This window comes from Staurois parvus, unplaced genomic scaffold (assembly GCF_062004578.1).
Source record: "Staurois parvus isolate SC_StPar_1 unplaced genomic scaffold, SC_StPar_1.0 ptg000144l, whole genome shotgun sequence".
In the NCBI taxonomy this organism is placed as follows: domain Eukaryota; kingdom Metazoa; phylum Chordata; class Amphibia; order Anura; family Ranidae; genus Staurois; species Staurois parvus.
This window is the reverse complement of record NW_028317940.1, coordinates 129,917-156,793: the sequence shown is the minus strand read 5'-3', so window position 1 is coordinate 156,793 and position 26,877 is coordinate 129,917. Positions and strand designations below refer to the sequence as shown.

The window sequence follows — 26,877 nt, the reverse complement described above, 5'->3', positions numbered from 1 at the left end:
TGCGACTTACTTTTGTAGCTCAAATTCGGCAGATTTGTACCTTTTTAAATTCCCAAAAAACCGCTAAAATCAAGTCACGCGGTATTTTAGTTGTGAAAACCAGCTGCTGTCGGTCAAAAACGCTCCAAAAACGCACCGCACATGTGGGAAGGTCTGGCTGTTTCAGCCGTCGGTGGGATTCTCCACCGACAGCTGAATGTAAAAAAATTGCCGGCAATTAAAAAATTATAAAAAAGTGGTGTGGGTTCCCCCCCTCCCCTCCATCCATACCATGCCCTTTGAGTCTGGTATGGTTTTTGAGGGGAACCTCCATGCCAAAAGAAAAAAAAAAGTGGTGTAGGTCCCCCCCATGCATACCAAGCCCTTCGGGTCTGGTATGGATTTTGAGGGGAACCTCCATGCCAACAAAAAAAAAAAAAAATGAGTGGGGTCCCTCACTTCATAAATACCAAGCCCTTCGGGTCCGGTATGGATTTTGAGGGGAACCCCCATGCTAAAAAAAAAAAAAAATGCGTCGGGTTCCCCCTTCATTCATACCAAACCCTTCATATCTGGTATGGATTTTGAGGAGAACCCCCATGCCGAAAAAAAAAAGAAAACTGTCTTGGGTCCCCCCACCTCCATCCATACCAAACCCTTTGGGTCTGGTATGGCTTTTGAGGAACCCCCACGCCAAAAAAAAAAAAAAGTGTGGGGCCCCTTCCATCCTTACAAAGCCCTTTGTGTCTGGTATGGATTTTGAGGGGAACCCCCTCGCCAAAAAAAAATAATGCGTGGGGTCCCCCCTTCATTCATACCAAGCCCTTCATGTCTGGTATGGATTTTGAGGGGAACCCCCCATTCCAAAAGAAATATAAAAAGTGGCGTGGGTTCCCCCCCTCTTCATCCATACCAAGCCCTTCATGTCTGGTATGGATTTTGAGGGGAACCCCCACCCAAAAAAAAACTGCGTGGGGTCCCCTCCATCCTTACCAAGCCCTTTGTGTCTAGTATGGATTTTGAGGGGAACCTCCATGCCAAAAAAAAAAATTTGTGGGGTCCCCCCTCCATCCATACCAAGCCCTTCATGTCCGGTATGGATTTTGAGGGGAATCCCCATGCCAAAAAAAAAAACAAAAACCGTGTGGGGTCCCCCCCCTACATCCATACCAAGCCCTTTGGGTCTGGTATGGATTTTGAGGGGAACTCCCTACGCCAAAAGAAAAAAAATGGCGTGGGGGTCCCCCCAAAATCCATACCAGACCCTTATTTGAGCATGCAGCCTGGCAGGTCAGGAAAGGGGGGGACAAGCGAGAGCCCCCCCCGAACCATACTAGGCCACATGCTTTCAACCTGGGGGGGTGCTTTGGGGCGGAGGTGGCTCCCCCCCAAAGCACCTTGTCGCCATGTTGATGGGGACAATGGCCTCTTCCCCACAACCCTGGGCTGTGGGTAGGGGCCCTATCGGAATCTGGGCCCCCAGATCCGCCCCCCATTTGATTGAGTATGGGAAACATGGTACTGCTAACTATTCACAAAAAAAACCCTGAAGTGTGAAAAAAGACATTCTGTGACCAGTCCTTTATTAAAAGAAGGAAAATGAAAGAATGTCCAACGCAGTACATCCAACGTCAATCACAGTGTCCCCCCACCATCGCCGCCGACCAGGAAAAAAAAAAAAGGCTCCGCTCCCGACACCGGCTCCCTGCCGTCTGACTGCTCCACTGGCTTGGCAGTTCTTAAATATGTAAAGGGCAGGGCCAATGAAAGATGGACCCCCTTATATCAGTGGTCAGTGTAGTGGTCCCTTACATTGGTGACCGATGGGAGAAGGACCCCCTTATATCAGTGGTCAGTGTAGCGGTCCCTTACATTGGTGGCCAATGGGAGAAGGACCCCCTTATATCAGTGGTCAGTGTAGCGGTCCCTTACATTGGTGGCCAATGGGAGAAGGACCCCCTCATATCAGTGTTCAATGGGGGAAGGACATTCTTACATGGTCATCAGTGGGAAGACCTCCCCCCTTACAGATCATTGATGTCAGCTGTTACTGGGAGGCAGAAACTGTTCATTGCTCATGAAAGGCTGGACTAGGTAGTCCTATATTTCTGTCCCTCTTAGTGGGAGTGGAGGTCACCCCTCTATGAGGACATACAGTCCATACACACCCAGCACAAGGCCGGGGTCACACTACCAGACGGTTCTTGGGGCTGCAGTTCCTTTGAGCTCCACAAGAGGTGATCTCACTTCTACCCAGACAAGAAGTCTATGGAAGATAGGAAGTGATGTCAGGTACAGACAGGAAGTGATGTCAGGAACAGACAAGTTCTGGGTGAGAGGTGAGTTGGGAGGAAGTAGAGAGGAGACATTGCTGAAAGTGGCAGCAGAGGAGGTAATAAGATCTGATTTTCTATTTACACCCAGTAACCCCCCATCACGTCTGCCCTCTTCCTCTGCTGTCCTGTCCGCCCTCTTCCTCAGCTGTCCCATCCGTCCTCTGCCGTCCCGTTCGTCATGTCTGTCCTCTTCATCCGCCATCCCATCCGTCCTCTTCCTCCGCCGTCCCGTCCGTCCTCTTCCTCCACCGTCCCGTCCGTCCTCTTCCTCCACCATCACGTCCGTCCTCTTCCTCCATAGTCCCGCCCGTCCTCTTCCTCCGTCATCCCATCTGTCCTCTTCCGTCGTCACTGGAGTAATTAAGTAAAAAGCACATCCCCCCGCCCCCCAAAAAATTGCGGTCACCCCCACATATACAGATGTACAAATGTACAAGCACACGCTGGGGCGCCTATGCATAAAACCGTGGAGTGCGATACACATGTGACATATCGCCGCGAACGCCATGATGACAGCGATAATTCTAGCAGCAGACCTCCCCCGTACACTATACTGGTGACCTAGAAGGGGCTTTAAAAGCGTCACCTATAGCAAATACGAGGGACTGAAGTTCGTTGCCATTTAACGAGCGCACAAATTTCAGGTTTGACATGTTGGATATCTATTTACTCGCTGTGACCGAATCTTTTATATTTTACAAATAAAAGGTGATTTATTGCGCTTTTTTTTGCCCTAAAATTAACTTGTATTTTTTACTGACATTTTGCGGTAATATCCTGCGACATAAAAAATTGGACCTACCGCTATGATGTCATTCTCGCGGGTCTCGGCTTTCAGGAAATATCTCAGGTTTGGGGGGTTTTGTGTCATGTTCATGCCAAAAATGATTTTTTAAACGTGCAAAAAACGGCTCTGGCAGTGAAAGGGATAAAGGATCAGGTGGACATGCCCCTTTCCTGTAGAGCAGCCAATCGGTGCTCATTATACTGCAGGGTCTCTCTCCTCCCTTCTAGTCCCTGGGGGCGGGGCTGGAGACAGGCAGGGGGAGGAGGAGGAGATATACAGCACGAGATATACTGCTAGCCCCCTACTACCTCCCCATGCAGCAACTGCTCTTCCCCTACTACCTTCCCGTGCTGCAACTGCACTTCCTCTACTACCTCCCCGTGCAGCAACTGCTCTTCCCCTACTACCTTCCCGTGCAGCAACTGCTCTTCCCCTACTACCTCCCCGAGCAGCAACTGCTCTTCCCCTACTACCTCCCCGTGCAGCAACTGCTCTTCCCCTACTACCTTCCCGTGCAGCAACTGTTCGCCCCCTACCACCTCCCCGTGCAGCAACAGTTCGCCCCCTACCACCTCCCCGTGCAGCAACTGCTCTTCCCCTACTACCTTCCCGTGCTGCAACTGCTCTTCCCCTACTACTTCCCCGTGCAGCAACTGCTCTTCCCCTACTACTTCCCCGTGCAGCAACTGCTCTTCCCCTACTACCTCCCCGTGCAGCAACTGCTCTTCCCCTACTACCTTCCCATGCTGCAACTGCTCTTCCTCTACTACTTCCCCGTGCAGCAACTGCTCTTCTCCTGCTACCTCCCTGTGCAGCAACTGCTCTTCCCCTGCTACCTCCCCGTGCAGCAACTGCTCTTCCCCTGCTACCTCCCCGTGCAGAAACTGATCTTCCTCTACTACCTCCCCGTGCAGAAACTGCTCGCCCCCTACAACCTTCCCGTGCAGCAACTGCTCTTCCCCTGCTACCTCCCCGTGCAGCAACTGCTCTTCCCCTGCTACCTCCCCGTGCAGCAACTGCTCTTCTCCTACTACCTTCCCGTGCTGCAACTGCTCTTCCTCTACTACTTCCCCGTGCTGCAACTGCTCTTCCTCTGCTACTTCCCCGTGCAGCAACTGCTCTTTCCCTGCTACCTCCCCGTGCAGAAACTGCTCGCCCCCTACAACCTTCCCGTGCAGCAACTGTTTGCCCCCTACTACCTCCCTGTGCAGCAACTGCTCACCCCCTACTACCTCCCCGTGCAGCAACTGCTCACCCCCTACTACCTCCCCGTGCAGCAACTGCTCACCCCCTACTACCTCCCCGTGCAGCAACTGCTCACCCCCTACTACCTCCCCGTGCAGCAACTGCTCACCCCCTACTACCTCCCCGTGCAGCAACTGCTCTTCCCCTACTACCTCCCCGTGCAGCAACTTCTATTTCCCCTACTACCTCCCCGTGCAGCAACTGCTCTTTCCCTACTACCTCCCCGTGCAACAACTGCTCTTCCCCTTCTATCTCCCCGTGCAGCAACTGCCTGCCCGCTACTATCTCCTCGTTCAGCAACTGCCCACCCCCTTCTATCTTTCCGTGCAGCAACTGCTCACCCCCTACTATCTCTCTGTGCAGCAACTGCTCGCCCCCTGCAGCAACTGCTCGCCCCCTGCTATCTCCCATTCAGTAACTCTGCCTCTCATATGAGGTCCCTCTGCTGTTGGAGATGAATGGACAGCCTGGCTTTTATTTATTCTATGGTGATGGGGGATGTGTGGTGCTTTCAGAGCACACTGTTTATCGCGCAGCAAAGTGATGGCGGGCTGTGTACAGATGGCGCTCCAAATACTGTTCCATAATGTGTGTATGCTGCACACCCATTGGTTACATTTATTTTCTAATTCCCTCTAGTGTTCTCCTGAATTGTTACATTGTAGCTCCTCAACTCCAACGAGTGTCCTCCACTGTGATACTTCACTACTGGCCATAATAAAAGAAAAAGGTCTGAGGAATGTTTGTATTCACCCAACTGACATAAAAGAATGTAGATGGAGATTTGTTGAACAAATGATTATTCAAATGTTTATCAGTAGACCCCTAAGTAAGCCAATCTACGTGTTCTCATTCCCCCCGGGGGTGAACCAACTATAGACCCCCCCTCCTAATATTGTACAACCGATACAGTCCACATAATTCTCTGCTATCCGTCTACAGAGAAACCCACATACATCACATGACCAATGAGGATGGAGGAGGACCGAAGTCACATGACCGAGAGGATACTAAACCTCACCCTGGAGATTATCTACCTGCTGACCGGAAAGGTGAGGAGGATTCTGGGAGGTCACATGACATCACTCTCATCTCTATTAATAAAACGCAGACCTGAACGGAGAGGTGAGGAGGATTCTGGGAGGTCACATGACATCACTCTCATCTCTATTAATAAAACGCAGACCTGACCGGAGAGGTGAGGAGGATTCTGGGAGGTCACATGACATCACTCTCATCTTTATTAATAAAACGCAGACCTGACCGGAGATGTGAGGAGGATTCTGGGAGGTCACATGACATCACTCTCATCTCTATTAATAAAACGCAGACCTGACCGGAGAGGTGAGGAGGATTCTGGGAGGCCACATGACATCACTCTCATCTCTATTAATAAAACACAGACCTGACCGGAGAGGTGAGGAGGATTCTGGGAGGTCATATGACATCACTCTCATCTCTATTAATAAAACACAGACCTGACCGGAGAGGTGAGGATTTTGGGAGGTCACATGACATCACTCTCATCTCTATTAATAAAACACAGACCTGATCGGAGAGGAGAGAAGGATTCTGGGAGGTCACATGACATCACTCTTTATTAATAAAACACAGAGCTGACCGGAGAGGTGAGGAGGATTCAGGGAGGTCATATGACACTCTCATCTCTATTAATAAAACACAAACTGACCGGAGAGGTGAGGAGGATTCTGGGAGTCTAACATGATATTCCTATTGGTTCCCCACTACAGAGATTTCCTCTTCTGAAGTCAGGTAATCATATGACCATCACAGTGCCTCCATGTGACTCCCTAAACCCTGAGAGACACAACATGGAGAAGATTCTAGAAGTCACCAAGAAGATGATGGAGCTGCTGACAGGAGAGGTGAGCAGTGCCGGGAATTCTGGGACATTCTCCAGTAACAGACAAGGGATGTGTCTGGATGGTGACTGTATCATTGTGTGTGTCAGGTTCCTATAAGGTGTCAGGGTGTCACTGTCTATTTCTCCATGGAGGAGTGGGAGTATTTAGAAGGACACAAGGACCTCTACAAGGACGTCATGATGGACAATCAGCCGCCCCTCACATCACCGGGTAAGAGGAGACTTTATTGGAAAGGAGAGAGCAGTACGGGGGATCCACCTAGATCCCCCATCATCTGATAAACACATAGAAACAATGGATTCAGTCAGTGTGTGTGTTTCCTACAGATGGATCCAGTCATGGGAACCCACCAGAGAGATGTCCCCGTCCTCTGTATTCCCGGGATTCCACACAGGAAGGTCCCACCATCCCTCACCATCATCAGGTAGATGGATCCAGTCATGTGAACCCACCAGAGAGATGTCCCCGTCCTCTGTATTCCCGGGATTCCACACAGGAAGGTCACACCATCCCTCACCATCATCAGGTAGATGGGTAACAATTAGAGGTAGTCTCTGGTTTTACACAAGCATATGTGTTATAATGAATGTTTATTATATATTCAGAGTGAAAATCATGGAGAATATAACGTTGTTAAAGAAGAGTATAAAGAGAGGGATGAGGAGTATGGAGTGATGGAGGAGTTTTCTAAAGACCCCAATGATCCCTACCAGGACAATATGATGCAGTCATGTAATACCAGGAACCCCCCAGAGAGATGTCCCCGTCCTCTGTATTCCCGGGATTCCACACAGGAAGGTCACACCATTCCTCAGCACTACAAGGTTGGTGGATGGAGAATCTAAAACTTGGACTCCTGGAGACAATTTGTAGGTTTCCTATGTGATGTCACATTATTAAAGTTTGTATTTTACAGATGATAATTTCTCTCCTTCTCTTGGTTTAGGGTGAAGATTTGATAGAAATAAAAGTTGAGGTGAAGTCAGAAGAAGAAGAGGCGTATGTGAGGGATGATCAGCAGTCTATGGAGGAGGATGGAATAACGGGGACATTTATAGAGGAGGACACTCCTACAGAGATCAGCACAGGTGGGTCAGGAACACTAAATCCATTCCTCCACCCATACTGCTCACTGATTGGTCACTGACCCATTTCCTAGTTCCCTTGAGGGTGGAATTGGAAGTTCCTCATAGACCAAGCTGACTGATGTGGGCGGAGTCCTGGTTTGGGGGAACCAATCAGCTCCTGTCTAGTAATCCTCTTTGTCTTTGTATTTTAGTCCATGGCCGGGAGATGAGGAAAACCTCCGAGGATTGTCTCATTTTGTCTCCAGACTGGAAAGTAGAAGATGAGGACATCACACAGTATAGTCCAGGAGAAAACCTGGCTCCCTCCAATGTCCATCTGGCAGCACCCAGTGTAGATGGACCATCAGATTCCTCGTATCCTGAGGACCCTCAGACTGTGCAGGACCGGGCCATCTTTCTAACATGTAAAAGGTTTCCCTGTGCTGAGTGCGGGAAGAGCTTCTATTTTCAATCCACTCTTAATATGCATAAGAGATGTCACACAGGTGAAAAGCCATATTCCTGCCCTGAGTGCGGGAAATGTTTTTCAGCTAAGTCACATCTTAACAGACATCAGAGATCTCACACGGGTGAGAAACCATATTGCTGTCCTGAGTGCGGGAAATGTTTTTCAGATAAGTCTCATCTTAACAAACATCAGAGATGGCACACAGGTGAGAAGCTGTATTCCTGTTCTGAGTGCGGGAAATGTTTTGTACAAAAATCAGACATTGTTTCACATCAAAGATCTCATACGGGCGAAAAGCCGTATTCCTGTACTGAGTGCGGGAAATGTTTTTCAGAGAAGTCCAATCGTAACAGACATCAGAGATCACACAAGAAGGAGAAGCCACTTTCCTGCTCTGAGTGCGAGAAACGTTTTGCAAAAAAATCACAACTTGTCACACATCAGAGATCTCACACGGGAGAAAAGCCATTTCCCTGTCCTGAGTGCGGGAAATGTTTTTCAGACAAGTCCCGTCTTTACAAACATCAAAGGTGGCACATGGGTAAGAAGCCATATTCTTGTCCTGAGTGCGGAAAATGTTTTTCAAAGAAGTCTGATTTTCACAGACATCAGAGATCTCACATAGGAGAGAAGCCACATCCCTGTCTTGAGTGAGGGAAATGTTCCTCACTGAAGTCTTGTCTTCCTGGGGTCCCACACAACCCTGGCGGTGTATTAGTGCCTTGAGTGCGGGAAATGTCTTCTATATGAATGTTGCTGGATATCCCAGCTCTCATGTGGGGAAGAATACACCTCAGATATACTCCATGGCTGATCTTCATCATGGAAGAAACAGTTCATAAGGAGGTCAGAGGTCACCAAAGACGTGGATGAATTGTGGGACCGGGTTGGCCATTGATGGCAAGAGAAGAATAAAAATTATGTCATTACCTGTCATTGGCTGAGTGGATTTTGTGGAGGGAGATTTCACAAACACTTTGAGGTATGGTTTTTAAAAAAATCATTGGACAAATGTGACATATACAGCTCAGTGTACAGAGCGCAGGGGTCAGCAGTATTACTTACACTACATTGCCAGAAGTATTTTGTCCCCCCCAGCCCTCCCAATTATGTGATTCAGGTGTTCCAATCTCCTCCACATCATGTGATTCAGGTGTTCCAATCCCCTCCATGGACACAGGTGTATACAATCAAGCCCCAAGGCATGCAGACTGCTTCTACAAACGGTGAAAGAATGGGTCGCTCTCAGGAGCTCAGTGACTCCAAGCGTGGTCCCGTGATAGGTGGTCACCTGTGCAATAAGTCCATCCGTGACATTTCCTGGCTACTTAATATTCCACGCTCAACTGTTAGTGGGATTATAACAAAGTGGAAGCAACTGGGAACAACAGCCACTCAGTCACCAAGTGGTAGGCCACATCACATGACAGAGTGGAGTCTGCGCATGCTGAAGCGCACAGTGCGCACAAGTCACCAACTGTCTGCAGAGTCAATAGTTAAAGATCTCCAAACTTTGTGTGGCCTTCAGATGAGCCCAACAACAGTGCGTAGAGAGCTTCATGGAATGGGTTTCCATGGCCGAGCAGCTGCATCTAAGCCTTTTATCACCAAGTGCAATGCAAAGCGTCAGATGCCGTGGTGTAAAGCACGCCGCCACTGGACTCTAGAGCAGGGGAGATGTGTTCTCTGGAGTGACCAATCAGGCTTCTCTGTCTGGCAATCTGATGGACGTGTCTGGGTTTGGCGGTTGCCAGGAGAATGGTACTTGCCTGACTGCATTGTGCCAAGCTAAAGTTTGGTGGAGGGGGGATTATGGTGTTCCTCAGGGGTTGGGTTTGGCCCCCAAGTTCCAGTGAAGGGAACTCATAAGGCGACATTTTGGACAATTTCATGCTCCCAACTTTGTGGGAAGAGTTTGGGGATGGCCCCTTCCTGTTCCAACATGACTGCGCACCAGTGCACAAAGCAAGGTCCATAAAGACATAGAGGAGCCAGTTTGGGGTGGAGGAACTTGACTGGCCTGCACAGAGTCAATCCATTCTAGTAGGGGGCTGAGGAGCCATATAGCAGAACATCCGTCCCCTCCCTGCTCAGCCGGGGGCCCCTTTTGCACGGATGGGTCCGGTACAAGAGGGCCAGCTGTACCGCCTTACCAGCAGCCCTGTTTGTAGCTTCACATACATGAAGTTGTCACATTTCGCAACCAGAGCTTCGACTCAACTGAACGCCCATTTAGCTCACCCACCATTCTCCGAACCTCCAAACCTGGGCTCAGTCCACACCCGGAGATCATTCTCCGTGGTCAGGGCAGAGGACCCCCTACATTGGGGGGGGGGGTCCCATTATCTAGTTACAAATTTTAAGGTGAAGAGGGGGAAGGGGATTTGAAGAGGGAGAGGTAGAGATGAAAGGGGGTGATAAGGGGGTAGGGCAGAGGGATGGGGAGGTGATAAAAGAAATTGGGGATGAAGGGGGGGGGCAGGGGAGGTGATGAGGGGGGCAGGAAGGGGATGGGGAGCAATGAGGGGGGCAAGGGGAGAGGACAGTAATGGGAGGTGAAAAAAGGGGACAAGGCAGTAAAAAAGGGAATGAAGAGGGGGTACAGGGAAATGAAGCAGAGTGGAAGGGGGCAGACGGTGATGAAGAAGGGAGGTGATAGGGGGCAGTTAGGAGAGGGATGGGGGGATGAAGAGGGGTGCAGGGCAGCTGATGATGAGGAAGTCAAGGTGAAGAGGGTAATAAGGAATGATGAGCAGATGAAGAGGGGGACAAGGGGGTGGTGAGATGAAGAGGGGGTACAGGTCAATGAAGTGGGGTGAAGAGGTACAGAAGGCAGTAAAGAGGGGGAAGGGGAGGTGATGATGGGGAAGGCAAGGTGAAAAGGGTAATAAGGAATGATGAGCAGATGAAGAGGGGGACAAGGGGGTGGTAAGGTGAAGAAGGGGACAAGGTGGATGAAGAGGGGGTACAGGTCAATGAAGTGGGGTGAAGAGGGGCAGAAGGCGGTAAAGAGGGGGAAGGGCAGGTGATGATGGGGAAGGCAAGGTGAAGAGGGTAATAAGGAATGAAAAGCAGATGAAGAGGGGGACAGGGCAGTGAAGAGGGGGGTGGGGAGGTGAAGAAGGGGACAAGGTGCATGAAGAGGGGGTACAGGTCAATGAAGAGGGGCAGAAGGCGGTAAAGAGGAGGAAGGGGAGGTGAAAAGGGATGATAAGAGGCCAAGTTAGGAGAGGGATGGTGAAGAGGATAGGAGGGTGGAGAGGGGGACAGGGCAGTGAAGAAGGAGATGGAGACAGGGCAAAGATGGGAGGAGGAGAGGGGCACAAGAGGGTGAGGAGGAGGACATGGGGTGTAATGAGGGGTTGCAGAGGCTACATGGGGGTATTTGATCCTGGAAGTGGACAGTTGGCCCAGCACCCTCAATTCCCTTTTCTTCCACCATGCTCCCCTTCTCGGGGCACTACCACCTCTCAGAGGACTGGTGTAGAAGCCATGACTTCTATATATATGGCAGGGTTGGAGAAGCCAGGAACTCATCACCGGACACACCGCAGGAGGAGAATCCAGAGCAGAGCCCATTCCACCCAATGTGTCCAGTGTCCTGATGGACCCGGAGAGCAGGAAAGTCTCTGCCTGACCATTCTCTGATACCCGCCCAACGCTGATCACTGCATGCTGACTGCTACAGCGCCATCCAGGACACTGATTGGTCTCCCATTGCCTGGACCCCAACACACATACATGTCATGCTGTGATTCTCGGGACGAAGACATTGCGGAACAAAGAGCTAAAAAGCGTGACTGTCAACTCAGAGCCGGGGTCACACCACCAGACGGTTCTCGGGGCCGCAGTTCCTCTGAGCTCTACAAGGTGGGGATCTCACTTCTACCCAAATAGGAAGTCTCTATGGAAGGCAGGAAGTGATGTCAGGTATAAATAGGAGGTTCCAGATGGGAGGCAAGTCTGGGAGTAAGTAGAGAGGAGACATTACTGGAAGTGGCAGCAGAGGAGGTAATAAGATCTGATTTTATATTTACACCCAGTAACCCCCCCCCCCCCCCCCATGTCCGTCGTCTTCCTCCATCGTCGCATCCGTCCTCTTCCTCCATTGTCACGTCTGTGCTCTTCCTCCAGCGTCATGTCCGTCCTTTTCCTCCACTGTCATTTCCATGCTCTTCCTCCATCGTCATGTCCGTCCTTTTCCTCCATTGTTCTGTCCGTCATCTTCATCCATTGTCACGTCCATCCTTTTCCTCCATCGTCCTGTCCATCTTCTTCCTCCATCGTCCTGTCCATCCTCTTCCTCCATCGTCCTGTCCATCCTCTTCCTCCATCGTCCTGTCCATCCTCTTCCTCCATCGTCCTGTCCTCTTCCTCCACAGTCGTGCCCGTCGTCTTCCTCCACAGTCGTGCCCGTCGTCTTCCTCCATCGTCACGTCCGTCGTCTTCCTCCATCGTCACGTCCGTCGTCTTCCTCCATCGTCACGTCCGTCGTCTTCCTCCATCGTCACGTCCGTCATCTTCCTCCATCGTCACGTCCGTCGTCCTCCTCCACCGTCAGTTCTGACCTCTTCCTCCACGTTCACGTCCGTCCTCTTCCTCCACCATCATGTCTGTGCTCTTCCTCTAGTGTCACATCCGTCCTCTTCCTCCACTGTCATGTCCATGCTCTTCCTCCATCGTCATGTCCGTGCTTTTCCTCCATTGTTCTGTCCATCATTTTCATACATTGTCACGTCCGTCCTTTTTCTCCATTGTCCTGTCCATCCTCTTCCTCCATTGTCCTCTCCTCTTCCTCCATCATCCTTTCCATCCTCTTCCTCCACAGTCATGCCCGTCTGTCCTCTCCCTCCACCGTCACGTCCGTCCTCTCCCTCCACCGTCACGTCCGTCCTCTTCCTCCATCGTCATGTCCATCCTCTTCTTCCATAGTCACTGTGACATCTTTTATCGCCAGCAGATGATGATACACACATATATAGTGTGGGAACCCAGATTAACCTTCAGGGGCAGAACATTCCCCCACTTCCGGGGCCGGAACATTCTCCTCATTGTGGAGATGTCACCTTTCCCACCAATCAGCTTCTCACCTCCTCAGTCTATACTGATGGATTATACCACTTTTTTTTTTAGGAGTGGGGATGGGCCTTTTATTTAGACACATAAAGAACCTCATTCAGCTTTCTTTGTCACCAGATCAAAAATGAATTTTAAAAAATATATTTTATATAGAAAAAAGACTTTGTGATCAGAGTCTCCTGGACCCCAAAATCATAGAAACACTAAACTGAATGTCTCTGTATGTAACCCCACTTGGGACTGTTCTTACATGATAGGGTTAATCCTAACCCATTCATCCATCTACAGAGAAACCGGCATAGATCACATGACGACATCAATGAGGATGGAGGAGGACCAGAGTCACATGACTGAGAGGATACTAAACCTCACCCTGGAGATCATCTACCTGCTGACCGGAGAGGTGAGGAGGATTCTGGGAGGTCACATGACATCACTCTCATCTCTATTAATAAAACACAGACCTGACCGGAGAGGTGAGGAGGATTCTGGGAGGTCACATGACATCACTCTCATCTCTATTAATAAAATACAGAACTGACCGGAGAGGTGAGGAGGATTCTGGGAGTCTAACATGATGTTCCTATTGGTTCCCCAACACAGAGATTTCCTCCTCTGAAGTCAGGTGATCATATGACCATCACAGTGCCTCCATGTGACTCCCTAAACCCTGAGAGATACAACATGCAGAAGATTCTAGAAGTCACCAAGAAGATGATGGAGCTGCTGACAGGAGAGGTGAGCGGTGCCGGGAATTCTGGGACATTCTCCAGTAACAGACAAGGGATGTGTCTGGATGGTGACTGTATCATTGTGTGTGTCAGGTTCCTATAAGGTGTCAGGGTGTCACTGTCTATTTCTCCATGGAGGAGTGGGAGTATTTAGAAGGACACAAGGACCTCTACAAGGACGTCATGATGGACAATCAGCCGCCCCTTACATCACCGGGTAAGAGGAGACTTTATTGGAAAGGAGAGAGCAGTACGGAGGGTCCACCTAGATCCCCCATCATCTGATAAACACATAGAAACAATGGATTCAGTCAGTGTGTGTGTTTCCTACAGATGGATCCAGTCATGGGAACCAACCAGAGAGATGTCCCTGTCCTCTGTATTCCCGGGATTCCACACAGGAAGGTCCCACAATCCCTCACCATCATCAGGTAGATGAATCCAGTCATGGGAACCCACCAGAGAGATGTCCCCGTCCTCTGTATTCCTGGGATTCCACACAGGGAGGTCACACCATCCACCACCATCACAAGGTTGGTGGAATGGAACATTTTGAACATAGACTCATAAGGATGATGTGTGGATTATTTTGTGAGCTAATATTTTACAGATGATATTTTCTCTCCTTCTCTTGGTTTAGAGTGAAGATCTAACAGATATAAAAGTTGACGGTAAAGCAGAAGAAGAAGAGGCGTATGTGAGGGATGATCAGCAGTCTATGGAGGAGGATGGAATAACGGGGACATTTATAGAGGAGGACACTCCTACAGAGATCAGCACAGGTGAGTTATGAACACTAAATCCATTCCTCCACCCATACTGCTCACTGATTGGTCACTGACCCATTTCCTAGTTCCCTTGAAGGTGGAATTGTAAGCTCCTCAGAGACCAAGCTTCCTGATGTGGGCGGAGTCTTGGTTTGGGGGAACCAATCAGCTCCTGTCTAGTAATCCTCTTTGTCTTTGTATTTTAGTCCATGGCCGGGAGATGAGGAAAACCTCCGAGGATTGTCTCACTTTGTCTCCAGACTGGAAAGCAGAAGATGAGGACATTACACAGTATAGTCCAGGAGAAAACCTGGCTCCCTCCAATGTCCATCCGGCACCACCCAGTGTAGATGGACCATCGGATTCCTCGTATCCTGAGGAACCTCAGACTGTGCGGGACGCTGCCATCTTTCTAACATGGAAGGTGTTTACCTGTGCTGAGTGCGGGAAGAGTTTCCATTGTAAATCCCATCTTAATAAGCATGAAAGATCGCACACGGGGGAGAAGCCGTTTTCCTGCCCTGAGTGTGGGAAATGTTTTTCAGATAAGTCATGTCTTAACAGACATCAGAGATCGCACACAGGTGAAAAGCCATATTCCTGCCCGGAGTGTGGAAAATGTTTTTCAGAAAAGTCACATCTTAACAATCATCAGAGATTGCACACAGGTGAGAAGCTGTATTCCTGTACTGAGTGCGGTAAACATTTTGTACAAAAATCAGAGATGGTCTCACATCAAAGGTCCCACACGGGGGAAAAGCCGTATTCCTGTACTGAGTGCGGGAAATGTTTTTCAGAGAAGTCCAATCTTTACAGACATCAGAGGTCTCACACGGGGGATAAACCATTTTCCTGTGTTGAGTGTGGGAAATGTTTTTCAGAAAAGTCCTCTCTTTCCACACATCAGAGATTGCACAAGGGTGAGAAACCATATTCCTGTTCTGAGTGCGGAAAATGTTTTTCACTGAAGTCCACTCTTTACAGACATCAAAGATCGCACACAGGGGAGAAACCGTATTCCTGTCCTGAGTGCAGGAAATGTTTTTCACAGAAGTCCAGTCTTTGCAGACATCAGAGATCTCACACGGGGGAGAAGCCACGCTACTGTCCTGAGTGAGGGAAATGTTCCTCACTGAAGTCCTGTCTTCCTGTACATCCGGGTCCCACACAACCCTGGAGATGTATTAGTACCTTGAGTGCGGGAAATATCTTCTGGATGAATGTTGCTGGACATCCCAGCTCTCATGTGGGGAAGAAGCACACCCTGATATACACCTCAGATATACTCCATGGCTGATCATCATGGAAGAAACAGTTCATAAGGAGGTCAGAGGTCACCAAAGACGTGGATAAAGGGTGGGACTGGGTTAGCCATTGATAGCAGGGGAAGAATAAAAATGGCATCCTGACCTGTCATTGGCTGAGTACATTTTGTGGTGGGAGATTTCACAGATACGTAGAGGTCTATTTAAAAAAAAAAAAATCATTGGACAAATGTGACATGCTTATCATATACAGCTCAGTGTACAGAGTGCAGGGGTCAGGAGTGTGTTATACACTATATTGCACAAGGTATTGTCCTCACCTCCAAATCATGTGATTCAGGTGTTCCAATCCCCTCCATGGCCACAGGTGTATACAATCAAGCCCCTAGGCATGCAGACTGCTTCTACAAACATTAGTGAAAGAATGGGTCGCTCTCAGGAGCTCAGTGACTCCAAGTGTGGTCCCGTGATAGGTGGCCACCTGTGCAATAAGTCTATCCGTGACATTTCCTGGCTACTAAATATTCCACACTCAACTGTTAGTGGGATTATAACAAAGTGGAAGCAACTGGGAACCTCAGCCACCAAGCGGTAGACAACATCACATGACAGAGCGGGGTCAGCACATGCTGAAGCGCACAGTGCGCAGAAGTCACCAACTGTCTGCAGTTGGCACAATGCAGTCAGGAATGTACCATTCTCCTGGCAACCACCAAACCCAGACACGTCCATTGGATTGCTAGACAGAGAAGTGTGATTGGTCCCTCCAAAGAACACGTTTCCACTGCTCTAGAGTCCAGTGGCGGCGTGCTTTACACCACGGCATCCGACGCTTTGCATTGAACTTGGTGATGGAAGGCTTGGATGCAGCTGCTCGGCCATGGAAACCCATTCCATGAAGCTCTCTACACACTGTTGTTGGGCTCATCTGAAAGCCACACCAAGTTTGGAGGTCTTTAGCTATTGACTCTGCAGACAGTTGGCGACTTCTGTGCACTGTGCGCTTCAGCATGCGCTGACCCCGCTCTGTCATGTGACGTGGCCTACCACTTGGTGGCTGAGTTGCTGTTGTTCCCAGTTGCTTCCACTTTGTTATAATCCCACTAACAGTTGAGCGTGGAATATTTAGTAGCCAGGAAATGTCACGGATGGACTTATTGCACAGGTGGCCACCTATCACGGGACCACGCTTGGAGTGACTGAGCTCCTGAGAGCGACCCATTCTTTCACCAATGTTGGTAGAAGCAGACTGCATGCCTAGGGGCTTGATTGTATACACCTGTGTCCACGGAGGAGATTGGAACACCCGAATCACATGATTGGGAGGGGATTGGAACACCCGAATCACATGATATGAAGGGGATTGGAACACCCATACACATGATTGGGAGGAGATTGGAACACCCGAATCACATGATATGGAGGGGATTGGAACACCCATACACATGATTGGGAGGAGATTGGAACACCCGAATCACATGATATGGAGGGGATTGGAGCACCTGAATCACATGATTGGGAGGGGGATTGAAACACCTGAATCACATGATTGGGAGGGGATTGGAGCACCTGAATCATATGATTTGGAGGGCGGGGCCAATACTTTGTGCAAGATACTATATTTTCTGAAAGCAGAGGCCCTGAAAATAAAATGCTGGTTGTTGCAATTTTTTTATTTCACATGATATTTGAGCAACTGTGTATCAAACTCTTCAGGAAAAAAAACACTTAAATACATTTTAGTACTCACAAACAAAAGTAATACTCAATGTTTTAGTAAAAGATAGCGGTGCACGATTCTCATTGACTAACCGACCGATCCCCCGGGGATGGCTACCCCGCAACCCCCTCCTCCTGTCCTGGTCTTGCCCGCTTTCTTTCTGTATTTCTCATTTTTTTCTTTTTTTTTTTTTTTTAGTTACCCGATTTATTCGTACGCCTCCCTCTTTGGCCCTATCAGGAACGATCTCCATGCAGTGAGGTTCTCCATTTGGCTATCAGTCAGCCAGTGGATGGGATGAATCCCGTATTGGCTACCTTTTATACCCCTCGTGGCCCACTACCTACTGAAGTATAGCTCTGCCACTCTCCATGCTGCTTTGGACCATTTTTTTGTACAATTTGTATGTTACTCAAGTTGTTCTTTTATCTTCTTGATAAAAACATTGTGAAAGAAAGATACATTTTCCACTGAGCAAAAAGATACCAAACATACCAGGATGTAAAATGTTGCATGCCCGTTAAATGGCGACAAACTACAGTAGCTGCAAATCGCCATAGGTGACGCCAGGGCTGTTTTTTCTCAGGTACCCCCCCCCCTTCCGAGTAACCCCTTGTTTCCACCCCCTACCCTACCTCAAGCAACAATTGACCCCCTCAGCAATGATAGACCCCCAGCATCAATAGATATCTCCAACAATAGAGCCCTTCAGCATCCAGCTACAATAGACCGCTCGCTCAAAAGTAGATCTCTCCCAGAAAGTGTTGATCCCCTAACAACATAAGATCCCTCCAGCAAAAATAGACCCCCCCACCAGCAACAGCAAACCTCCCCAGTAACAAACAATCCCCCAGTAGCCAGCATTAACAGACCCTTCAGCAGCAAGATACAATAGACCGCTCCCTCAAAAGTAGATCTCTCCCAGCAAGTATTGACCCCCTAACAACATAAGATCCCTCCAGCAAAAATAGATCCCCCGCCAGCAACAAGACCTCTCCAGTATCAAACGATCCCCCAGTAGCCAGCATCACTAGATCTCCCAGAAGTCAGCATCAATAGACCCTTCAGCAGCCAGCTACAATAGACCGCTCCCTCAACAGTGGCTCCCTCCCAGCAAGTATTGAACCCCTAACAACATAAGATCCTTCCAGCAAAAATAGATCCCCCCACCAGTAACAAACGATCCCCCAGTTACAATAAATCTCCCAGCAGCCAGCATCACTAGATCTCCCAGCAGCCAGCATCAATAGACACTTCAGCATCCAGCTACAATAGACCGCTCCCTCAAAAGTAGATCTCTCCCAGCAAGTATTGACCCCCTAACAACAGAAGATCCCTCCAGCAAAAATAGATCCCCCACCAGCAACAACAGACCTCTCCAGTAACAAATGATCCCACAGTAGCCAGCATCACTAGATCTCCCAGCAGCCAGCATTAATAGAGCACTCCCTCAAAAGTAGATCCCTCCCAGCAACTATTGACCCCATAGCAACTTAAGATGCCTCCAGCAAAAATAGATCCCCCACCAGCAACAACAGACCTCCAGTAACAAATGATCCCCCAGCAGCCAGCATCAATAGACCCTCCAGCATCCCTACCAGTGCTAGACGTGCCGTAACTGCGTTCCGCCACGTTCCCGCTGAAAAAAAGAAGCCTTGGGTGATGCCTTAAAAGTTTTTACAGGTCATCAGTTTAAAGCCAACACAGGATCCAGTGGTCGAATTACGGCTCTCACTCCTGACATTCGCAGCGATACTGCATAGGTGTGATGCAATCAGTTTACTTTCGCATTCGGGACCTTCTTACACGTTTGCATGAGCACAGGACAGGGTCACTTTAAATCTTTTTAAATATATTTTATTTTTAATTTTTTTTTGTATACACACATACATAGATATATAAAAAATTTTTTTTTTACTTTTATTCAACTTTATTCCTATCACAAGGGTTGAATACCATCCCTCGTGATAGTTTGGGACCGGTACTTTTTATTGAGAGATCAGGGGTCTAATTAGACCTCTGACCTCTCCTCAGCAGCCGATCAAACTGAGTTTTATCTCCTGCTTCCCTGGCCAGGTGAACCAAAACCGGCTTCAGTCGTCAAAGAGGAGAGGGAGGAATGGATGTTCGTCCCTCTCCTCTGTGGACAACTGACCCGACCACTTTCAACAGGGCTGCTGTTAGAAACCACGGGGCCCCATACAGCCAACCTAACAAGGACCTCCCCCCACAAATAAAATAAAAAAAACACAGTTTACTCTGCTTCAGTTATGAATGGACACAGTGAGTGATTGGTATCGATCACACATTGTGTTCATTCAGGAAAGGAAGTGGGGGGGGGGGGCTGGTAAATGTCAAATATTTACTGGAACCTTTCCACTCTCTCCATCCTAAAGGATCCTGTTGTGTGCTTGCAGCTGCTGGTGAGGAGGGAATCCGGCAGCACTGCGGGGAGTGGGGGGCACACGGGGGCCTGGGCAATGGGGGCAACTGTATGGTGTGGTGGGAGGGTGATGGATGCAACTACTGGAACCAATCCCCTGTATGTTTAAAAGCCTGCAGAAGGGAGAGGAGAAGCCAGCTTTCAGGTGCTGAGAAAGCCATACAGGGGATCGGTTCCAGTAATTGCCCCCCTGCTGTGCCGATTACCGTCTCTGCCCATATTTGATTCACTCAGCTTCCTGGAACCCCTACAGGAGGACAGCTGGTACCCCCATATCCATGACATTGACTTTCAGTGGAATAGGAGAGCCCAGGGTAGGCAGCAGGAGAGCAGCCCTCCTCCAAGCCCTTTAAAAGTGATTGGGTGGCTTTAGAGGCATCGGATCACTGTAGAGCATCAAAAATGTAGTTGTAGAAGTCGTACACAGTGCTACGAAAAATTTCCAGATGGCCAGTGTGGCCGTACAAAGACATTCATTCTAGGTCTCTAAGCCACGTCCTGAGAACGATTTATTTGAGCTCGTTGTCGGCACTTGACCCATCTCTCATCCCTGTAAAAGTGATTGGGAGGCTTTAGAGGCATCGGATCACCTCTACCTGAAAGCCGATGGCCAGCTGAAAAAAATTTTGATACCAGGATCATGGCTACCGCTGTAGAGCGTCAAAAATGTGGTTGTAGATGTTGTACACAAAGTCTTGGCGATGTGGTTCATACACGACCCCAAAAACCCTCTGACCCCTTGCCTTACTGTACCGACTTCCGTAACTTCCTGATGGGTCAGTTTTGCTTGGCCCAGATTTCGTTCCTCCTGCATTATAATTGTGCTCTAGAATAGCGAGTTGCGTCCTTGCTACCATGGCACCCATGGAGAAGCGGTTTCTCTTGGGTTTGTATTTCAGGGCAGTGCTACGAAAAATTTCCAGATGGCTAGTGTGGCCGTACAAAGACATTCGTTCTAGGTCTCTAAGCCACGTCTTTCTGAGAACGATCTCCTTGAGCTCGTTGTAGGAACTTGACCCATCTCTCAGCCAATTCTTGGAAAGCTTTGAGGTCTCCCTTATGGGAAGATGATGACATGCTTTGTAATGTTCACCCCCATCCCACCGATGAACATTGATCACATGCAACAACAAGGAACACCATTGTTCCTTCAGCACCGTTGGATCACGCTTACAATTCGCAGATGCCCACCACAAATGTTTTTTAATGGATGGAATCCAAGGCGCCAACTCTTCGCATCGTTTTTTTTTAGTGGCTGCATTAAGTTTGGCCCCAATAGACTTCGCCATATGCCGGACGTCATACCGGTGTAAAATTTTTGGATACTTTTCACGGATTGTCTTCCTAATTGTGACGTGCCGGTCCGTAGATAACATTCGTACATGGAGGCCTTTTTGCTGGACTTCGTCCAGTACCTTTACCAAGGCTTTACTCTCCAAAGCCCGAAGTGAGCTGGACCCTGGCGTAAGCTGCTCGACACAAAACCCAACGATTTGCTGAGTTTCAGCTTCCATGAAGGAATAGGTGCAATATTTTGCATTGTCTCGGGGGCCATCGCGTTGGCCAGCAAGTTGGCCATCACGTTGACCATCACGTTGGCCATCACCAGCCAGACAGACCGCTCGTCCAGAGAGTTGAGAGATGACATTTTGTTGGTTCAATTTCCAATGGTAATCAATGGCGGGGAACAACATTTTTTTCTGACATTCGTAAAACACGGCTTTGCTGATGGACACCATCCCCAACAGTTGGAGGAAACGTTCGATTTTTTGAAAACTGGAACCGCTGCACAGGGCCGCGCTTGATATCAGAACGTCGCCCACCGGTGCATTTTTAATTTTGGGTTGACTTTCCCATAGTAGAGCGCGATGACCGTTCCTACACGTGGCGGAAACCGACATGCAGGACCCACTGAGGCTTTTTTTAACTTCGGCAAGAGAAGCGTTGCAGCGGTTAGAAGTACAACGCACCATTGTCAACAGATGATCTAGGCAACTCTCGAAAATCAGGAATTTCCTTTCCCTCCCGCGTTCAGAACCCGACACCGGAGACGGTGGTGTGGTTTGTTTACTGTCGACACGTGGAGTACCGGAGTCGCTGTCCTCGGTTTCTGAAGAAGATTCGATAGAGGGACTGTATGAGAAGTCATTGCCATCAATTTCGATATCGATTTGAAAGGATGACTCTTCCAGTTGGCTGCCGAGAGCTGAACTTGAAGCCACGTCGTGCGTTCCATCCGAGAGGAGTCCTTCAAGGTTCTCTTCCTTTAGGGGGCTATGAATCATTTTTTGGGGGGCCGATGCCCCTTTTTTGGTTTTTAGACGGCGGAATAAATTGCACTGAATTCCAACATTGGCTGTGACCGGACTCCTCTGGATTCTTTTGTTTTTGGTGCCTTGAAACGGGTAAGTTCCAATTTTTTTGTTCTTGGTTTCTCTCGGAAAATCGGTATTGACGCCTTTGGTGGATCTATGTCGTTTCTTGGACCTGAAAAAACTCAATAAAGAATTGTTCTGCACATGCGAAGATTCAATAACCCCCAGCATGGGATCGACCGAACTGGAAATGGATGAGATCTCCGCGGGTGCAGAAGAACTTGGAGAGTGGAGGGACGGACCTTTGTTGCGGTCAGCGACGAGGCAAGAAGAGCGATCGGACAAAGAGGAGGTTGGATCGCGATTATGTTCTGTGCAAAGCCTCTTTACTTTGTCCTCCTCATCATCGCTTAGGTCACTCAGGGTTTGTGGACTTTGGAATATACTTGGGAAAGCATCTTTCTTCAACGACAGCCTACCCCCGACATTTTGGTACATGTCCAACGAGAAATGTTTTGAGCATAGTCGATACGAGTCAGTGGCTTTCCCCACCCAGACCCTGAAAACGGCCTCATTGATGTTACTCTCATTGAACTGTCCGGTCTTCTCCAGCCATTGTTTGATACGGGCCTTGTCTTTCGGAAACACGTGGAAAATTACGTTGACTTCTTTTTTTCTCCAGTGAGAATCACAGTTTTCCACGATACAAGAAGGCATAGCGATCGATGGGTTTTATACGCTGCTCCTGGAGCGCAGTATTATCCCTGCTACATGTGTGTGTCCCGGAGAACAAGGAGCCACATACAAACCAACCAACCTCGGTTATCCCCAACACGTGAGGAGCACCAAGGTCAACAGGAACCAGTAGGAGAATGTCGCCAGCTCAGAATCGAAGTTCATACGATGTAGAAAACAGTCCAAAGTTCATCTTTTTTTTTTTAGAATGAATTATTTTCAGATCAACCTGTGGAAGAAATAAAAAGTTTTACAATTATGCTGAATATTATCCTTCAGTACAGAATGACAGACATCCACTCTCCCCGGACCCCGCATTCGCTACATCAGCTCTCCCCGGACCCCGCATTCGCTACATCCGCTCTCCCCGGACCCCGCATTCCCTACATCCGCTCTCCCAGAACCCCACGTTCACTATATCCTCTCTCCCCGGACCCCGCATTCACTATATCCGCTCTCCCCGGCCCCCGCATTCACCAGATCCGCTCTCCCTGGACCCCGCATTCACTAGATCCATTCTCCCCGGACCCCGCATTCACTATATGGAGGAAGAGGACGGACGTGACGGTGGAGGAAGAGGACGGACGTGACGGTGGAGGGAGAAGCGGACGTGACGGTGGAGGGAGAAGCGGACGTGACGGTGGAGGGAGAAGCGGACGTGACGGTGGAGGAAGAGGACGGACGTGACGGTGAAGGAAGAGGACGGACGTGACGGTGGAAAGCTGGACCGTCACGGTGGAGGGAGAAGACGGACGTGACGGTGGAGGGAGAAGACGGACGTGACGGTGGAGGGAGAAGCGGACGTGACGGTGGAGGGAGAGGACGGACGTGACGGTGGAGGGAGAAGACGGACGTGACGGTGGAGGGAGAAGACGGACGTGACGGTGGAGGGAGAAGACGGACGTGACGGTGGAGGGAGAAGACGGACGTGACGGTGGAGGGAGAAGACGGACGTGACGGTGGAGGGAGAAGACGGACGTGACGGTGGAGGGAGAAGACGGACGTGACGGTGGAGGGAGAAGACGGACGTGACGGTGGAGGGAGAAGACGGACGTGACGGTGGAGGGAGAAGACGGACGTGACGGTAGAGGAAGAGGACGGACGTGACGGTAGAGGAAGAGGACGGACGTGACGGTGGAGGGAGAGGACGGACGTGACGGTGGAGGGAGAGGACGGACGTGACGTGGAGGGAGAAGACGGACGTGACGGTGGAGGGAGAAGACGGACGTGACGGTGGAGGGAGAAGACGGACGTGGCGGTGGAGGGAGAAGACGGACGTGGCGGTGGAGGGAGAGGACGGACGTGACGGTGGAGGGAGAGGACGGACGTGACGGTGGAGGGAGAGGACGGACGTGACGGTGGAGGGAGAAGACGGACGTGACGGTGGAGGGAGAAGACGGACGTGACGGTGGAGGGAGAAGACGGACGTGACGGTGGAGGGAGAAGACGGACGTGACGGTGGAGGGAGAAGACGGACGTGACGGTGGAGGGAGAAGACGGACGTGACGGTGGAGGGAGAAGACGGACGTGACGGTGGAGGAAGAGGGCGGGCGGAGGGAGAGGATGGACATGACAATGAATGGAGAGGATGGACAGGACAATGGAGGAAGAGGACAGACGTGACAATAGAGGAAGAGAACGGGCACGACGGTGGGAGGAGAGGACAGACATGACGATGGAGGAAGAGGATGGAGATGACGATGGAGGAAGAGGACGGACATGACAGGGGCTACTGGGTGTAAATATAAAATACAGTTTTATTACCTCCTCTGCTGCCACTTCCAGCAATGTCTCCTCTCTACTTTCTCCAGACTCACCTGGAACTTCCTGTCTGTCCCTGACATCACTTCCGGTCTTCCTTAGACTTCCTGTCTGGGTAGAAGTGAGATCCTCACCTCGTGGAGCTCAGAGGAACTGCAGCCCCGAGAACCGTCTGGTAGTGTGACCCCAGCCTTGTGCTGTGTGTGTATGGACTTAAAAAAAAAAAAATGAGTGCCTCAGTCCCTTGCGCCCCACGGGATCAGGGCTAGGACCCGTTCTCTTTGAAGGAGGGCCAGATGTACACCTTGTGCACTTTTATGCGTACTTCACTGTTGTGCTCATGATTTTTTGTTTTTTGTGAGTGTGTTCACTACACCACAGGACTTCTAAGAAAAAGAAATCAGGCTATTGAAGTATACACAGAGATATAAAAAGTCCATCTAAAAAATGAAAAGTTCCTTGTACAGAAATTGAGCCACTGGTCGGTAGGAATCGACTAGAGTGGAAAATAAGGGGAGCCCCTTTGGGAAAGTCTCAGGGTTAGTTATTATGTAGTCCTCTGAAGACACGGGGGTTGCTCAGATTGTTTCCTGACTGGAGTTATGAGGTCTTGGCCTACAGATCTGCTGTGGTCTCAGTGGTGGTTGGTTCAGGACCTCCACGCTCAGCAAGGAGTCTAGCCAGTTCAGCACTGATATGACCGGCTTGTCCAGAAACTTGGAAAGGGCTGGGAGCTTGTCCAGAGTATGCAGGTAGAAAGAGGCACTCTGTGTCCGTACTATCAAATGAAAGGGGTGACCCCTCCCGTAAGATGCATACACCTCATGAAACACTTCAAACAGCCGTAGAAGTTTTTGCATGTTGTGGTTCTGGCTAGAGATGCCTGGGAATACCCAGATGACTGCTCTATCGAAGGCAATTGAGCCTTTAGACCAGGCAGGTCCCCCTAGGTCTGATGATCCCCCACTCAGTAGTAACCTCCAGCTCTTCTGATCCCCCACTTAGTAACCTCCAGCTCTGCTGATCCCTCACTCAGTAGTAACCTCCAGCTCTGCTGATCCCCCACTCAGTAGTAACCTCCAGCTCTGCTGATCCCCCACTCAGTAGTAACCTCCAGCTCTGCTGTTCCCCCACTCAGTAGTAACCTCCAGCTCTGCTGTTCCCCCACTCAGTAGTAACCTCCAGCTCTGCTGTTCCCCCACTCAGTAGTAACCTCCAGCTCTGCTGTTCCCCCACTCAGTAGTAACCTCCAGCTCTGCTGTTCCCCCACTCAGTAGTAACCTCCAGCTCTGCTGTTCCCCTACTCAATAGTAACCTCCAGCTGTGCTGATCCCTCACTCAGTAGTAACCTCCAGCTCTGCTGATGCCCCACTCAATATTACCCCCAGCTGTGCTGATCCCACACTCAGTAGTAACCCAAACTCTGCAGATCCCCCACTCAGTAATAACCTCCTGCTCTGCTGATTCCCCACTCAGTAATAACCTCCAGCTCTGCTGATCACCCACTCAGTAGTATCCTCCAGCTCTGCTGATCCCCCACTCAGTAGTAACCTCCAGCTCTGCTGATTCCCCACTCAGTAATAACCTCCAGCTCTGCTGATGCCCCACTCAATATTACCCCCAGCTGTGCTGATCCCACACTCAGTAGTAACCCAAACTCTGCAGATCCCCCACTCAGTAATAACCTCCTGCTCTGCTGATTCCCCACTCAGTAATAACCTCCAGCTCTGCTGATCACCCACTCAGTAGTATCCTCCAGCTCTGCTGATCCCCCACTCAGTAGTAACCTCCAGCTCTGCTGATTCCCCACTCAGTAATAACCTCCAGCTCTGCTGATCACCCACTCAGTAATAACCTCCAGCTCTGCTGATCACCCACTCAGTAATAACCTCCAGCTCTGCTGATTACCCACTCAGTAGTATCCTCCAGCTCTGCTGATCCCCCACTCAGTAGTAACCTCCAGCTCTGCTGATCCCCCACTCAGTAGTAACCTCCAGCTCTGCTGATCCCTCACTCAGTAATGACCTTTAGCTCTGCTGATCCCCCGCTCAGTAGTAACCCGCAGCTCTGCTGATCCCCCGCTCAGTAGTAACCCGCAGCTCTGCTGATCCCCACTCAGTAGTAACCCCCAACTCTGCTGATCCCCCACTCAGTAGTAACCCCCAGCTCTGCTGATCCCCCGCTTAGTAGTAACCCCCAGCTCTGCTGATCCCCCGCTTAGTAGTAACCCCCAGCTCTGCTGATCCCCCGCTCAGTAGTACCCCCAGCTCTGCTGATCCCCCGCTCAGTAGT

General features: G+C 49.9%; 2 protein-coding genes across 2 annotated transcripts; one reads left to right on the top strand and one right to left on the bottom strand.

Moving 5' to 3' along the window:
• Positions 1–3: 3 nt before the first annotated feature.
• LOC149464988 (uncharacterized) lies at positions 4–15,762 on the top strand. Its single transcript, XM_089673783.1, has 12 exons — positions 4–2,371; positions 5,290–5,399; positions 6,099–6,443; positions 6,560–6,759; positions 6,839–7,057; positions 7,180–7,321; positions 7,513–8,419; positions 9,977–10,070; positions 13,679–13,796; positions 13,913–14,112; positions 14,220–14,361; positions 14,553–15,762. The coding sequence occupies exons 3-12, from the start codon at positions 6,359–6,361 to the stop codon at positions 15,461–15,463; spliced, it is 3,018 nt and encodes a 1,005-aa protein (XP_089529909.1). The 5' UTR covers positions 4–2,371; positions 5,290–5,399; positions 6,099–6,358; the 3' UTR covers positions 15,464–15,762.
• A 1,501-nt stretch (positions 15,763–17,263) lies between these two features.
• Positions 17,264–24,766, bottom strand: LOC149464987 (uncharacterized). Its single transcript, XM_089673642.1, has 2 exons — positions 24,589–24,766; positions 17,264–23,053 (listed from the first exon to the last, which is right to left on the bottom strand). Exon 2 carries the CDS (start codon positions 22,804–22,806, stop codon positions 20,419–20,421), a length of 2,388 nt encoding a protein of 795 aa, XP_089529768.1. The 5' UTR covers positions 22,807–23,053; positions 24,589–24,766; the 3' UTR covers positions 17,264–20,418.
• Between the last annotated feature and the right edge of the window lie 2,111 nt (positions 24,767–26,877).

Excerpts from the sequence above, each read along its gene's own strand:
- LOC149464987 (XM_089673642.1), bottom strand. The coding sequence starts at position 22,806 with ATGCCTTCTTGTATCGTGGAAAACTGTGATTCTCACTGGAGAAAAAAA.
- LOC149464988 (XM_089673783.1), top strand. The coding sequence starts at position 6,359 with ATGGAGGAGTGGGAGTATTTAGAAGGACACAAGGACCTCTACAAGGAC. Across the intron at positions 6,760-6,838 it reads CCATCCCTCACCATCATCAG|AGTGAAAATCATGGAGAATA; the intron begins GTAGATGGGTAA and ends TTATATATTCAG. Across the intron at positions 7,322-7,512 it reads TCCTACAGAGATCAGCACAG|TCCATGGCCGGGAGATGAGG; the intron begins GTGGGTCAGGAA and ends TTTGTATTTTAG.